This window comes from Leuciscus leuciscus, assembly GCF_965113295.1.
Source record: "Leuciscus leuciscus genome assembly, chromosome: 13".
NCBI classification, from domain to species: domain Eukaryota; kingdom Metazoa; phylum Chordata; class Actinopteri; order Cypriniformes; family Leuciscidae; genus Leuciscus; species Leuciscus leuciscus.
Window position 1 is genome coordinate 11,366,687 of NC_138737.1, and position 16,323 is coordinate 11,383,009.

The window sequence follows — 16,323 nt, forward strand, 5'->3', positions numbered from 1 at the left end:
GACAAAAAGAGGATTTTTTGACTGAACTTAAGGTGCTGCAATGAACATTTATAAAAAATAAAAAAAGAAGTGTTTTTCACAATCTACTGTCTTTTGGTTCCCCAGCCTCCTTCGCTCTCGTTCTGTTCTCCATTATTGCCTCTTGCCATCTTGAGCACACTTGACTCCTGCTCTTGCCTTCTATTCTTCCTTCTCATATCTCCAGCACTCCAGTTCCCCTCCCCTTGGCTCTTAAATCTCTGTGAAAGCACAATTTCACACTCAGCTTAGCCACTTCTCCCAAATATTTCCCACCACAGTTGCTGCCAAAAGGGGGTGCAACCAAACGCCTTTCTCCAGTTGCAGGCTTTGACCTCACAGGACATTAAATGCCTGGCACGACACTGCCTCTGAACACAATGCCTATAGAAAGTATTCATCTTGCTTTGACTTTTCCATGTTTTCTTGTTATACAGCATTGAATCACAGTGGAGTTAATTTGGCACAGTGGCCTCTCTGATTTAACAGAGTCACAGTACTTCAAAATAAGAATTCACCATCTTTAATATTACATTAAATCATCACAGATGCAGTCAATTGGTTCTGGTTTTGACATCTGTGTGTAGTCACAGAGGTGGTATATATACACCTTTATATGGATGGTTCAGCTTCTGATTAGTCAGTATTAAGGCAGAACACACTCAAGATAAAAGTGGACTTCAAGCAACTCTCTTTTCAAGGAAAAAGAAAAGAAAAAGAAAAGAAAACAGGCAGGGGATGGATACAGGAGAATCAGCAGTCATAGCTTTATTGGAGAGTAGCAAAGAGAAAGCTGCTGTTCACATGTCATATGACATCTCAGCTGCAGTTCTCCAGAAGTCATGTGGGAGACTTTAAAGTTGACTGGATAAAGGTTTTGGGTTCTGATGGGACCAAAATTGAGCCAAACAGTGTGGGTGAACAGAAACATGCCTTTGAAGTGCAGCGGTGGCAGCATTGTGCCGTGGAGATGCTTTTCCACAGAAGGTCCTGAACACAGTAAGAAACCTAGAGGGAAACCTGGTGAAGGTGGTAAGACATTTTTGTCTTGGGAGAAGTTTATTTTATGAGAATGAGTCCAAATAGAATCTAAGGGTCCTTTCACACTAGCACACTTTTGGTGCGCACCCGTGTTTGATTGACGTTTGATTGGTTCATTTGGATGATGTGAACGCAGTTTTCCGAACTCGAATGCTCACCCATGAACCATGCCCTAGTCTGCTTAAAAAGGGTGTTCTGGGGTATGGTTCATGTGAACTCTGGTATGGTTCGCTGCTGATATGATCACAATCGTACTAAATCGTGGAAGTAAAAAGCTATTGGTAACATATGATTCGATAAAACTGTTTGTGTGTGTTCTCTTTCACTTTCCTGATAATGCAGTGTCTACACCGGACGCTAGCTGCATGACGTGATGTGACAAAAGAGAATAGAACCCATTATAATGAGCGATGTTGTCAACACTAAATGCGGCGTGACATGACAAATCTCAGACAGTAAACTGCTGCCTCGTTCTATTTCTGACATACTTCAAGCACTTGAGCTACTTTTACTTCTGACGCAAAGAACAAATGGATTTGCAGTGGTCGCAGTGTAGACAGCATCAAGCTGTTGCGGTGCAGTGCGACACGACATGACAACTGTCTCGACTGGTGTGGACATGGTGTAAGCATGACTGACGCACTGGAAGCAAAGAGAATGTATGTCATTTCAGCTTAACTTCAGCACAAATGGACTCCCGCGTTCTTTAGAACATTTACAGTACAATCGCGGCAGATAGATACAAGTGCCGTTATGTGCTGACGCTTTGGAAACAAAACCAAAGGTTATAAAAAGGTTATAAAAAGTGTCTAAAGTGATGCAAGCAGCTGTATCCATTTTGGCGCTTTCTTCTTCATAGCTGTTAACAACATGGGTAATTGGTAGTAGCTTGATGACGCAACTGTACCTCGGTTCGGGACAAAATGTGAACAGAGACCAGCGGGGGAGGGGGAGCAATCGAACTCTGATTCGGACCACGCAATCAAACCAATAGTGAAAGCACTATTTGGACCCCACTGACTTTCATTGTATGAACAAAAACAATTACATTCTTAAAAATATCTTTTATTTTTTGCAAAAGAATGAATAAGGGAGAAATTGCAGTGGCCAGATATTAAAGGACAATTCCGGTGAAAAATGATCCTAGGGGTAATTAACACATGGTTACCGAGTCGATCGTTTCCTGGGATGCGTTTTCATGAAAATCGAATGTAAAGAGTTTTATCTTAAAAAACAGATTATCTTATAACGCTAGTATATGGGGCACAGAGTAAGTAAAAGTAAATCATTTTTTAAAAAAGCCTTGTTAGTGGTATTAACTAGCGATTTACTTTTACTTACTCTGTGCCCCATATACTAGCGTTATAAGATAATCTGTTTTTTAAGATAAAACTCTTTACATTCGATTTTCATGAAAACGCATCCCAGGGAACGATCGACTCGTGAACCATGTGTTAATTACCCCTAGGTTCATTTTTCACCGGAATTGTCCTTTAATTACCAATACCAGGTCAATACCAGAATACTTATGCAAATTATTATTTTGTGTTTAACAACTTCACTTGACAAGCATATTTTTGGGTGAAGTGACACAAAAGCCAAATTAAATCCTTTGCGGTTCACTGCAGCATGAAAACTTGCAAGGGGGTGAATGCTTTTTATAGGCACTATGTGTATTTGCTATTGAACGTTTGCAGAGTGAATAACATCATGACTTTGAGGATGTGTTTGTGGTGCATGTGAAAAGCTGATTATATGGCCAAATAATATGCTTAATTAGTATATCAGTTAACACTAGTAGATCTCAACATTTACTTATTTGGTGGTTTTAGGTGTTGTTTTTATCTGCACCATGTAAGTTGTTTGGCTAAATAAAGATGTGAGTTGATGAGAAGACCACATCCACCACTTTTTCAACCTCCTTTTGTGACTTTAAAATGTTTCATTTCATTATGTAATGTGTGTTTTGGTCAGCTGGTCTGTTGTATCTGGTGTGACATCTGTGATACCTCTATGAAGGTAAAAGAGTAGCAAGAGTAGCAAAACCAATAAAACGTCTCGTTTGAACACCCCCACTCCCACCCCCCTTTCTCTCTCGCCGCCTCTGAGTTTCAAGTGCACAAGATATATCGCGAAAAGAGTAGCAAAAGTCAAGGCGCGAAATTTGAAATTGCAGTGACAGATTTGAGAAGTTGCAAGTGCCTATTTGAGGTTGTACTGCGAATGTGAATGTAAGAATAAATGCAAATATATAGGCTATTACAAGTTTGTGTCTGTCATTGTATTTCTGTGAATGGCATTTTACACATTTGTGACTAATTGTCTGCAGCTTCAAATTCAGAATACAGGTTTGTGACTATTGTCTGCGAGTGCAAATTTCAACATTCAACTTCAGATTTTTATTTTACAGGTTTTCACATTGGAGCTGTGAGTGTAAATGTTCACGTACAAGTATGAATATTTATTGTACAAGTTCTCAAATTCACATCTACGTGCTCTCGAGTTTTGCTACTCTTTTACCTTCATACACCTCTTTCCTCTGAGATTTATGAACAATAAAACCAGGTTTAAGTCTTGACTTCATCACACAGTTTTCTTGATAATTTTCCACAGCACTCAAGACTTGTCAGTTTAGTCTCAAATTCTGTTTTTGAGTGTTAGATTTCCAGGTGTTATTAACTAAATGTAGCCGGGCTCAAAGTTAAAGAGCTTTGGGGCATTTATGTAAAGCCCCGTCTTTAGCTGTTGGCTTTATGCCCAGGCCTCGCTTGCTTTCTCTGCACTTTTGCACACAGGGATATTTTGAGGCCCGGTCAAAGTACAGGAAGTCGGTATTAGCGCTCAATGCACTTCCCGTCTTGAGCTGTAGTACTATGTTACTTAGTGTCAGTGCTGCTTTGAAATCATATGACCTGCCACCTAGTGTCTCAAAGGGAAGTGTGGGCTAGGTCTCACTTCTATTTGCAGAAATGCACTCGAGGTGCTGGTAAACTGGCTTCATATGTATAAATCAAGAAGTTTAAAGGTTTTAAGATTAAGTCTAAACATAGTCTTTGTTATAAACTGGATATGTTTATACATTTGAAATGAGTTTGTTTGTTGGATTGAATTTGTATGGTTATGTTACAAAAACATATTCATATGTCATGTTCTTCGCTGTGACGTCCAGATCTGTGACGTGTGTCCAGATGCTTCCTGTATTTTAGGAGGAAATTAGTGAAAGTCTTTGATCAGTTAGGAATTTCCATATTGAATGAACTTGGCACATCGTCACCTAAAAAGGGTTAAAAAAAATTCTTCACCCTTTTTTCGCTGCCACTTTGTCTCTCACCTCTTTCCCCCAACAACTCCACTGTCTGTAGTGTTTGTATCAGAGGGAGTGGTGTGGTTACAATCTACAGCAGCTTTTTTCCTTTGCTTTGTGTCGTCAGAAGAATGTTGCCACTGTCTTTGTAACATCCTGACTACATAAAGCTGAATTTTGAAAAAAAATGTTTACTTAGAACTAGTTTGCAATACAGTCACTTGATTGTATGAATTAGGGATGCGGTGTTAAATCTGTTATCATTTTGGTATCAGATATAATTAGCATTATTTTTATATATTTTTTATCTTTGTTTCATATCAGTCAGATTGGGTCAGTGTTCAAAGCTTATAATACCAAATAATTTAAAGTTTATAGACTGAACACTTTTTATGCTTTTATGCAAATTAAAACTACTTAATGTTGTCCTGTCAATCTCAACACAAGGACATCAGTCCTATAACATCTCATCAACTCCAGCTTTATTTATGTTTACCCCGGTCCCCTACCAATCTGTTTACCTTTACCACTTTCAATGATTAGATGGACAATTCAACGAATAAAAATTTACAACTGTTCAGAAGTTTGGGTCTCTATGCTCACTAATACTGAATTTGTTTGATCAAAATTACAGTACAAATTAAGTACATTAAATAGGCCTAGTTTTAAACTTTGCATAAAGGCATAAAAAGTGTTCAGTCTATAAACGTTAAATTATTTGGTAATTAGAGAAATATTCTTACATTTTAAAATAAATGTTTTCTATTTTAATATTTGTTTAAAATGTATTCCTGTGATGGCAAAGCTGAATTTTCAGCAGCCATTACTCCTGTCTTCAGTGTCACATGATCCTTCTGAAATCATTCTGATATGCTGATTCGGTGCTCAAGAAACATTTCTTATATTGTCAATGTTGAAATCAGTTTATATATCTTTGTGGAAACTGTGATAGATTTTTCTCCAAAGATTCTTTGATGAGTAGAATGTTCTAAAGAAAATTATTTATTTGACAAAAAATTTAAGAAAAAGTCTTTACTGTCACTTTTGATCAATTTATTGCTGAATAAAAGTATTAATTTCTTCAAAAAAATCGTACTAACCCCAAACTTTTTAACGGTAGTGTATATTAAAATTAAACATTTGTACATAATTTAACATTAAACATTAATTTGAGTGTTCTTGTTTCTTGACAGCTCTGCAGTGTGTGGACCCCGTGAAGCCCTGTGTGAACAATGCTACCTGTGTCACCTTCCACAATGGAACAGGCTACTGCAGGTAAGACAGGAAGACTCTCAGATTTAAACTCCACAGTCTTGAGGCTCAACGAGAACTGGAAAAATCCAGTGGCGAGACTGTTTTGCACATAGCTGTGTTGCCTAACTTCATTTCTCCACAGCAGTAATGAAATTAGATCACCCTAAGTATCTAATATTGCCAAATCTGTCGAGAGTTGGAGCCCTCCCACAGTACATTGAGAAGTGTGGGTCTTAATGATTGCTTTTTGTGTGTGCGTGTGTGTTTTTGCGGTGCATTTAAAACCATCTCTTGAGTGTAGGAAAAACTATGCAAAGTGTATTTTACGAGTAACGAGTAACAGTTGGAGAGGAAAAACGGTAAAATGCATCTAATTGTTGTGGTTGCAGAGTTTAAAATACACACACACAAGTTTCCTTCACTGTTAAATGCTGGTTCCCTTACTGCTGTTGTTTGTTGAACGCTGCTTGTGGCAGCTTGTAATTGTGCTTTTTATGCCGTATGATTGAGGGTTACATTTATTGCTTTGCCCAAAATAAACACTTGCTAACAAACCTATCGTGTTACATTTCTATGGGCTGTGAAACACAGAGGGACTGTTTTCCCATCATTGAATGAATCCTCTTCCTACAATATACAGCCACGGAAACTAATTCTGCATGTCTTACTTACCTTGACAATATTTTGCACTTTTGGGTTTGGGTTACAGTAAGTACGTTCCTACTGTTGCATCTCCAGACTTAACAACTTGAAAATAACAAAGAAATTGAAACCACATCTGATGGTAAAGCTCAGCCTTGCGGTAAATCAGGACAGGAATGCACAGAAAGCTTACCTCAGCACCATGCCAAGGACAAAATCTTCAAAATGATTTGAGACATAAGCTGAATTTTTGCTAGGAATTCCTTGGCTTCTAGGGAATGAAGTGATATTTCCCAGTGTCTGTAATTTGCGACCAAAAGTTACACCTTGTGACTTTGACAAGAAATATTGCCAGGAAAGGGGATGAGTCAGGCCTTCAGCACAAGTTCAGATAAACATGATAAAACCACAGACTTATCACACGGATTGTTCATACAAATAATCCTCCACATCTACCTCACATAGACTTCAGTTTATCTGCTTTAGTAGTTTTTAAAGACACTGTTAACACTGCTTGGTGTGTGTGGAGAAAATCCTTGCCATAGCTACCAAATATTCATGGAGGTTTCTGCGGAAACACGTCAACAAAACAGAATGTGAACAATGTGTCACTTAATGTTGCATTTACCTCAGGAAAGGTATCCAATGTTTACAGTTCATTTAACTATAAAAAACAGAGGAGCTTATTTACTGGTAATTGTTTAGGCCTATGTATGTTTGAATAAATTTGTCATGGAGACAAGTGCTTATGAAAACTAGGCCTACCTTATGTGCCAAACATTTCATTTTCATTTCATTTTTATATAAGTGTAATTATTATGTCTGAAAATAAATAGCAGTTGAATATAATAGTTCAGCTCTGTTGTTCATTTTAACCTCTTTTATTATAGTAATTTAGGGCCTACCAAATGATAGGGTTCCTGTTTAGTTTATAGCATTAGTTGGGAGAGATTTGTTTTAGTAGGGCTGGGTATTGACACAAATTTCACAAATCGATTTGATTTCGATTCACAAGCTTGTGATTCGGTTCTGATTCAATTAGAATCAATTAGATTAATTTTATTTCTGCCTTTCTTCAATTAACAAAAAATATTTTAATAGTTATAGTTTTTAGCAACATTGACTGAAATTAAATGTATCTAATGCTTAATCTAAAAAAACAACAACCTCATATTAACAAATGGAACCTTAGTGTTACCAAAATTTCAAAATGAATATCCATTTTACATAACGTGCATTATAATGTTGTGATGTCTAAGTTCACTTATAGCTTTTAAAATAATTGATTGTTTTTTTTGTTTAATTCTAAATGTATTTCAACAAAAAACTTGTGATGTTTCTTTCCTATGGGTAAGGAGGGAAGGTGTTCTTCTACAAAGAAGACTGTGTAGTGTCATTCACGTAATTGTGATTTGTTGCGCTAGAAAAATTCCACAAAGTTTTTGTTAGGTTCTGCCACTGAACTTTCTGGTGTGAAAACCTCAATCTGACCTTCCCAGACTGACATGAATCAGGCACACCGGTCGCCGCCGGATCCGACAGCCTTAGACTCTCTACAGCTCGAGTTCTTGAATGCTTTGAAAGTCCATCTCTCGGCTTGACTTTGCTCGAGAATGCAGGCTTTCAGCAACCTGAAATGGCTGCCTGGGTGTGCGTGCAATCTCAAAATGGAACAGGCTGACACAAGGTACTCTCAGGAGTTACTAATACATTCTGTGTAGGTGAGGTGACACCCGAGAACCAAAGTCAACAAGGTGTTTTTCAGTTTTTTCCCTCTGCCACTGTGAGCTCGGTACAGGAAGAGCAGTGTGACAGAGGTTGGCAGAGCAGGGTGTGTGTGAGTGGTTAGACCGGTGCGTCTGCAAGCCTCCAGCCAGGGTGTAAGCAAGCTGTGTGTCACCTGTGTGTCTTTGTCATTTTTTGTGTGTTTTGTGTGCGCATGTGCGTGTCTGTCTGGTTTCATATGTGTCTGTGTCATTGCACTTGAAAGTGTGCGTGGTGTAGGAGAGAGACACGTGAGGAAGCCTGCAGGATTTCCACTGCAGCACCACAGTTTTAAAGCGCATTACCTGTATCTGTAGAACAAAGAAGAATCAGGTATGAATAAAGATGGTAAAATAGTAAGCCAAAACCTGACCTTCATGATGAAATAGTGGTGCAGATAAGTAAGTTTATCTAGATGATCTAACTCCTTAGAGAAGGTTTTACAGTAGCTCTACTGAGTCTGAAACTTACTGTTATTGTTAGCAGTTAGTACGCAAAAGCAACAGTCTTTAACAGTTTTTGTTATGTCAAGTGCCTGTTCAAAAATCCTAATTGTTAGACTTCCTGAGCACACAGCGCTCCCATTCTCAGAGTCGTCGTTCTCAGTGCTGTCAAAATAAAAGTCCCACTTCCAACATGTTGGACAAACAAACATATTGGCCGATGCAGATATTTAAAAAATATATTGGTATATTTTTTGGCATTTTTATATTGAATATTTAGCATTGTTTAAATAGTTGCATTGGCCGATATATCACATATGCCTTTTCACACAGTTAAGGTCCTTTCACACTGAACCAGTGCGATAAAGAATCAGAGATACAGAACATATATTGTCGTAATCATATATCAATTTTGCTTCATGTTTCATCTGTAGAAATGTTTCTCTCAGTTGATTATGTATGGAACTCAGAACGAGAAAGTATACAGGACGTTGTCATCCGGAAGGGCAGGAGTTATGTTTACTTAATATGATTGACAGATCTAGACCGAGTGAGCGCTCTTTGACTCATAATACATGCGCACCCAGAAGAAAGAAGATACACAGCGCTCTGTAATTTGTTTCAAGCTCATCAGATCTCATAATTCAGTTTAAAAAGAATAGAAATTATATTCTGTATAAAGAAATATGAAGCAAACATGTCAGAATAAACCTGTCCTCAGACACCAATGAAATCAAGAACTCAACATCCATTCTCTTCTCTCTTCGAAATACTTTTCTTTGGTGTTTACACTGGTTTTCAAAACGGCGCCACCGATGTCGCCCATTTGTGCAACAGCAGCGGGTCCAGGCACGTGATCAAAAGCTCAAATCTAATTGGATAGCCCATTTCATTGCAGGGCGACGGGGGAAAAAATTGACACACTGGTCAGAAAAAAAATTGCACTTTGTCGCGCCGTGATTAATCACACCCGGTGTGAATAGCTCCATAGGGATCTATTGTTTCGTTTCAAGAGTGTCATTGCGTCGTACATTTGTGTCGCTTAAAGGGATAGTGTTTCTGCTGAACACAAAAGAAGATATTTTGAAAAATGTCTGTAACCAAACAGTTGATGGACCCCATTGACTTCCATAGTATTTTTTTTTCCTACTATGGAAGTCATTGGGGTCCATCAACTGTTTGGTTACCGACATTTTTCAAAATATCTTCTTTTGTGTTCAGCAGAAAAAAGAAATTCATACAGGTTTGAAACAACTTGAGGGTGAGTAAATGATGACAGAATTTTCATTTTTGGGTGAACTATCCCTTTAATTGCGCTCAGTGTGAAAGGCCCTTTATAATGTTACAAAAGATTCATATTTCAAATAAATGATGTTCTTTTGAACTTTCTATTCATCAAAAAATCCTGAAAAAAATATCACTATTTCCACAAAAATATTAAGTAGTGCTACTGTTTTTAACATTGATAATAAGAAGAAATGTTTCTTTCGTTTTTACTGTATTTGACAGTTTTTCTGAATTGCTAAAACACATTTCTCTCTCTAAAACTCTAAATGAAAAGTATGTTACGTAAAGTACACTCAGAAGAGTTGTGCAACTGCAGAATCAAGGCCAGTGAGAGAGATTGATTCTGCTTCTGCATCATGTCTTGGTCCGGCCGGAGGACTTTGTCCACATCACAGACAGTGTCATCTCTGCAGGCAAAGGGAAAATGTGGATCTTGCTCTTTCTCGTCCTCATCCTCTTCCTCCTTGTTCACCACCTCTTCCACATGCTCTTCCTCCTCTCCCTCTTATATTGCTTCCATCCATTGTTGGTATCAACATTCAGTGCAACATTTTTGTCAGTTTTGGGACTCTGAACTGACTTGTATTATGTACAATTGATTTGACCACATAATTAGAAATAAGTGTGAACAATTTTGAGTCGTTGTGTGTAAACGATGACAACTGTGTTGTAGTTGTGTTTAACTTTTGCCTGCCTGTGTTTAGCATTTTGAAACTTAAGTGTATCACAGTGCGAAATGTGTTTTAGTGAGTGAAAATGTGTTTAGAGTTTTGAAGAAAGAGTGCATGAGATTTGCAAACAGTGTTTTAACTACCTGAACTTGTTTAATAACTTGTTTTTACAGAAAGAGTGATTTATTCGACCAATTGGTTTAGGCTATTGAGAATTTGGTTCAGAGAGGTTTAGTGTTTTAGCATTTCAGAAAAACTGTAATCAAATAAGTGCTGCCCTTGTAAGGATAAGAGACTCAATTGAAAAACATAAAAAAAATCTTCCCAACCCCAAACTTTAGAACGGTAGTGTCTTTTTGCACATTCCTCCCTAAAGAAGCACGATTCTAGGCCTGCATCAAGTCAGGGATTTTGCAACTTGCAAATGGATCTGCACTGATCTGAGCCAGAGTGAGTGAGTTAGCAGTAAGAGAATAGCTGTGTGTGTGTGTGTGTGTGTGTGTGTGTGTGTGTGTGTGTGTGTGTGTGTGTGTGTTTTGAGAGCAGAAGTGAGATTGGTTTGAATACCTGAGCTCACTACCTCTCTCTGCCCAGAATCGTATTTTCCCTCCTCCACATCAAACAAGATCTCTTTGTCTTGGCCTGCGTAAGGGGTGCAAACTTATTAATTTTTTACCCCTCACTTCCTTCCCCCCTCCCTTTAGCCATTCCTCCCCCTCTCGGTCAGAAGGGAGAGTGGAGTCAGCTTGGCGTTTGTTTGATCTGACAGGTAGAATGTGCCTGCAGGGAGAGAGGAGCTGTACGGAGATGTCTTTTAGCGCTCAAGAGGGTGAAATTGGATATGTGTCTGCCTGCTGGTGAGAGATAGAGGAGGTAGAAAGAGAGATTACCCTGTCAATACCACTCTCTGTCAATCATCTCTCTCTCTCTCATAGTCCTCTGTTCCTTTATGACCTCTTTTTCAAGTTTTTTTGCCTTTTTTTTTCATTGTTACTTTATCTCTCTCTCTCTTTTTTAATCTTTGAGCAATATCATCCCTTCTCTTAACATGCTGTATTGTTCTGTTTTTTTATCCTACCCCCTATCATCCCTGTCCTTCTTTCACCTCTCTCTCTTTCTGTCTCTCTATGTGCCTACAGGCTGGGCTGATTTGTTTCAAAGCCACATTCAAAGTGTAATGGCCTCAAGAAGAGCATCTGCCAACCAGAAGTGCTAGTCATAAAAGAGAGACAGAAAGAGAGAGAGAGTGTAGGTGCTTCAGGAACATGTACCCAATGCTGTATATAACACTCAAGCTAAAGTCAACAACTCAGCTGTGTGTGAAGAGTGGCAAGCAGAGGCTGTGATTTACTCAAACACCCCTGCGCACACGTTTAGCTAGCTAAGTGAGGACATAGCGTAAACTTTTTGTTTGTATTTGTTTTTATATAAGTTCAGTACAATATCAGTGTTTTTAAAATTTGAATACCTGGCCTGGGTTACAATGTGCTTCTATTTTTTGTTGAATATGATTTTCTTTTAATGTCTTGGATGTTTGACAAAATGTTTGCTTTATGTATGGCGGAAATTGAATTGAAAGTATAGAATATTTTATTTGTATACAAACAAAAATTTGAAGACCATCAGACGACAATGACAGAAACATTTTTGTTACAATGTTAAATGTAAGGCAAGTTTGTGTTAAATTTGTTTAAATTACTGCAGATTTGCACTATTAAAGGGTTAGTTCACTCAAAAATGAAAATTCTGTCAGTAATTACTCACCCTCATGTTGTTCCAACCCCGTAAGACATTCGTTCATCTTTGGAACACAAATTAAGATATCACTTCTCCATAGGCTTCTAAGGGACTGGAACTTGCTGGCCGAGAATACTTTTTGTGCAAAAAAAAAAAAAAAAAAAAAAACGACTTTATTCCACTATTCATTTCCTTCTCTCTGGGCCTCGAGTTGGTTCACGTAGTGTTTTTGCGCAGCGCGTCTGTGTTGTACGTCACAGGCATTACACACATGACCAGCGTCGGCCAATAGTGAGCCTACGTGGTGACGTGTAACACAGACGCGCTGCGCAAAAACACTACGTGAACCAACTCGAGGCACAGAGAGAGAATGAAATGAATAGTGGAATAAAGTAGTTATTTTAGTTTTTTTTGCGCACAAAAAGTATTCTCGTCGCTTGATATACTTAAGATTGAGCCAGTGTAGTCACTTGGACTATATTAACGATCTCTTTAATAACTTTTCTGGGCCAGCAAGTTTCAGTCCCTTAGAAGCCAATGGAGAAGTGATCCAGCTGTCAGATTTCATCAAAAATATCTTAATTTGTGTTCCGAAGATGAACAAATGTCTTACGGGGTTAGAACAACATGAGGGTGAGTAATTACTGACAGAATTTTCATTTTTGGGTGAACTAACCCTTTAATCCTGTTATGAGATTAAATGCAAATTATTGACATTACAGAATTATAATTTTTTGCTAAAAAGAGCAATTTTTTAGGAAGAAAGAACAAAAAAATTATGTTTTGGCTTAGTAATGCAAATCTGAAATAATTATTATAATAATAATTAATACATTTAAAAAAATTGTCGTCTGAAGTAAAAAACAAAACATCTTTTATCTTTTAGGGTGTCCTTTAAGGGAAGTTTTGGCTGCATTTACACTGCAAGTCTTAATGCACAGATCCGATCTTTTGACCATATCCGATTTTTTGGCCCGCCTGTTTACATTAAATTTAGACAGGACTAGTATCCGATATCTGTGTTTACATTAATTCCTGCCCAAAATGATTTACGGTGATCTTTTGACTACGCACATTGTGGACCCTGGTTTTGAATGGCCGTGCTATTAAAATTATTTACATAATTCATGTCAGGTGGTCATGATTATTTGCCAGCATGGACAAGATAACAGCTGTCATGACTCATGACTGTTTTGTAGCGCAAAATCTGACGGAACAGATAGCCTAGTCCGGAATTTTTTTCCGTTTATCTACAGCTCAGATCTGGAATTCTGAAGGGAAATAAAGTAGCCCTTTAATATAGATATTTTTAATGAATTCGAATGTATTAACCAGAGAGAGACAGCGAGTGAGCGAGAGAGCGCACGAATGTACGCGAGTGAGTAACCTAATAGTGAAGCTTTTTGTGTTAATTACAGCTAAGTTATCACCTCATTGCTGAGAAATATAATGTAGCTTTCAGTAGTGAAGCTGTTTTATTCATAAAAGTCATAAAAGGGCAGAGGTTATAAACCAGCTCCTGAATTTTTCGGTGTTCACGCAATTTCTTTTCTCTACAAAGATATAAAGTTCCCACCTCAATAAAAAGCTGTGAGTGAGCGCATACAGGCATGTCTACCTCATAATACAACATTAAAAAGCTATCTTTGTGAATAAACGTGTTGTCCTCGCCTTGTGGTGGCTTGGAATTCAAAGGGGAATCGGATATGCTTGTTTAGACGTAGGTCGGATGTCCAGATATCAGATATGCATCTGATTTAAAACCACATTTGGAAGTGGCTCAGATCGGATCTCATGCGGATTTTTGTGTTTACACATGTGCAACATACTCCGATCTATGTCAGATGTGAGTAAAAGATCAGATTTTTTGTGCCAGTGTAAACGCAGCTTTTGACAGTTTTGTGTGACTTCTGAGAACAATTTTGTCCCCTAAGTATAGCTGAGTAAACTTGTACACATGAACTTATAGTTTACAATTATATTTATTCATTTGGCCGACACTTTGATCCAGAGAAACTTTGCAGCATTACCAGCGCCTTGTTTACCACTTGAGCTACAGATGCAGTTAAACAGTTTGTATGTCGTTTATACTTTCTGCCTTATCCCAAATATCCACATGAACTCATTTATATAAAAAAATGCATTTTATCACACAGTAAACATGCTACCTCTTTCTTTCTCTCGTCTTTTTGCACAGACTGCTACTAAGCTTATTAAGTAAAGTTTGATTTCCTGTAGTCTGAGGCCTCACGATCTCTGTAAGTGTGAAAGTGTGTTTGAATCACACTCTGGTATGAAACACTTCATCATGAGAGAAAGTTTCTCATCCTTGCCAACTAATATAAGCGAACAACTGCTGTAGAACAGAAGGGGCGGTCCCATGTCAAACCGAACCTGAGTGTATTGAAAACATTCTCACAAATTCTCACAAATGTTTCCTATCACTGGAGGCCTCGCACAATAGTGAGAAATGTGGCAACCAGGCTCTAAACCCACGATACACCATGCTGACAAGTAGAGCTGAGTGACAGAAAGATGACATGATTATGAGAACAATGACACACACAAACACACATACCCACACATTTAATTTGGGGTGTTAACATTGCTGAGGTTTTGGGTTACTCAACTTACAGGTTTGACTGTGATTTCTCTGACTTTTTATAGTTTTTCCTAACTGTTGTACTGGGGAAGAGGGAGATCTATAATGATTAAGAATCTGGGTTTCTGACACAAAGGTTGTGAGTTCAATCCTGAGCAGGGACCTTATCAGCATTTTGTCCTTGAGAACGGTACTTAACCCTACTTTGCTCCAGGGGAAACTGGCCCTACAATTACAGCACCACGAGGCTCATGGAATGAGAGCCCTCTGGTAAATGGCAAGCAATTAACTAACTAACTACTCTGAGAGTTAGAGCGTGTTAGCATTCCATTGCATGAAGATTCTTGGAAAGTATAGTGTAGGAGTTTTTCATCCATGGATATCTGGTGATTGCTGTTATTGAAATATGAAACAAACATTTGCATTCTCTTCAGCTACTCAGCGAACAAACCAATAAGATTAAAATATTTGCATATGTTTGGAGGTCACATGACTTTCTAAAATTGGCATGTCAAATCAAGGGCGTAGGTTTGGTTTGAACATTGGGGGATTGAAGTTTTAACCGTTTTAGTGAGGTCCCAGGGCATGCTTCTGCGTGTATGCACTTATTTGTTTGTTTGTTTATTTATTTTTGGAAAATTATCTTTTGTGGTATCCACACATGCAAAGTTGTTTGATAACATAACTGCAATAAAGTAATAGGGCCCTATCTTGCACCCAGCGCAATTGACTTTGTACACCGACGCATGTATCATTCCTATTTTGCACCCGCGCAAAGCGCGCTTTTCCCTCCACAGAAGCACGTCGCTAAACTAGGGAATGAACTTGCGCTCCCTGGGCGGTTCAGCGCAAAAAAGGAGGCGTGCTATTTTGATGGTTTAGAAAACAATTGCGCCACTAACCAGGAAAAAATTGTTTTAAGTCAGTGGCGCGTTGCGCATGTTATTCATATGCTATTTTAAGGGCGCATGCTTGGCCATAATCAATGTAGCGTGTGCACAACGCGCATACACTTTGATTCTCTCATCTACTCAGAAGCAGCAGTTTTCATTTTTGCAAATCATACATTATTACGATAGATAGATAGATATATAGATAGTTAGATAGATAGATAGATAGATAGATAGATTTATTATAAAAGCATACATCTAGCTTACACATTTACCCAAATTATCATACGCCTGTTTAACCGAAGTTAATTTGGTTGGGTTTCTCCATTTCAATGTAACTTCTCTCTTTTACGGCCGTGACGAGAGCGTTGCTCTCCTTGGCTGTGAACCGTTCCTTGCGCGCGTCTGGCAAATCCGCCGTTACAATAGCAATCCGCAATGGAAAAAGCGCGTCTGCTCTTAAAGGGAATGTGAGATGTCGCTCTGATTGGTTTATTTCACGTTACGCCCAAACCACACCTATGAATAATGAAGCTACTTCAGACCAACCCATTTTAGATTTGCGCCTGGCGCAAGAGTCATTTATCCCGCCGGGAAAATAGCAACAGCGCCGAGACCCGCCCACAAAGTTACTTGCGCTTTGCGCTTGACACTTGCGTTTCAGATGGTT

General features: G+C 38.4%; 1 protein-coding gene across 1 annotated transcript in view; it reads left to right on the plus strand.

The window, feature by feature from the left end:
• The window catches only part of notch2 (notch receptor 2), a 53,818-nt gene that overhangs the window by 10,930 nt on the left and 26,565 nt on the right, over window positions 1–16,323 (plus strand). The window contains exon 2 of the mRNA XM_082189055.1: window positions 5,557–5,638. Coding sequence (XP_082045181.1) covers window positions 5,557–5,638 — 82 coding nt within the window. The remainder of the gene's footprint in view (window positions 1–5,556; window positions 5,639–16,323) is intronic.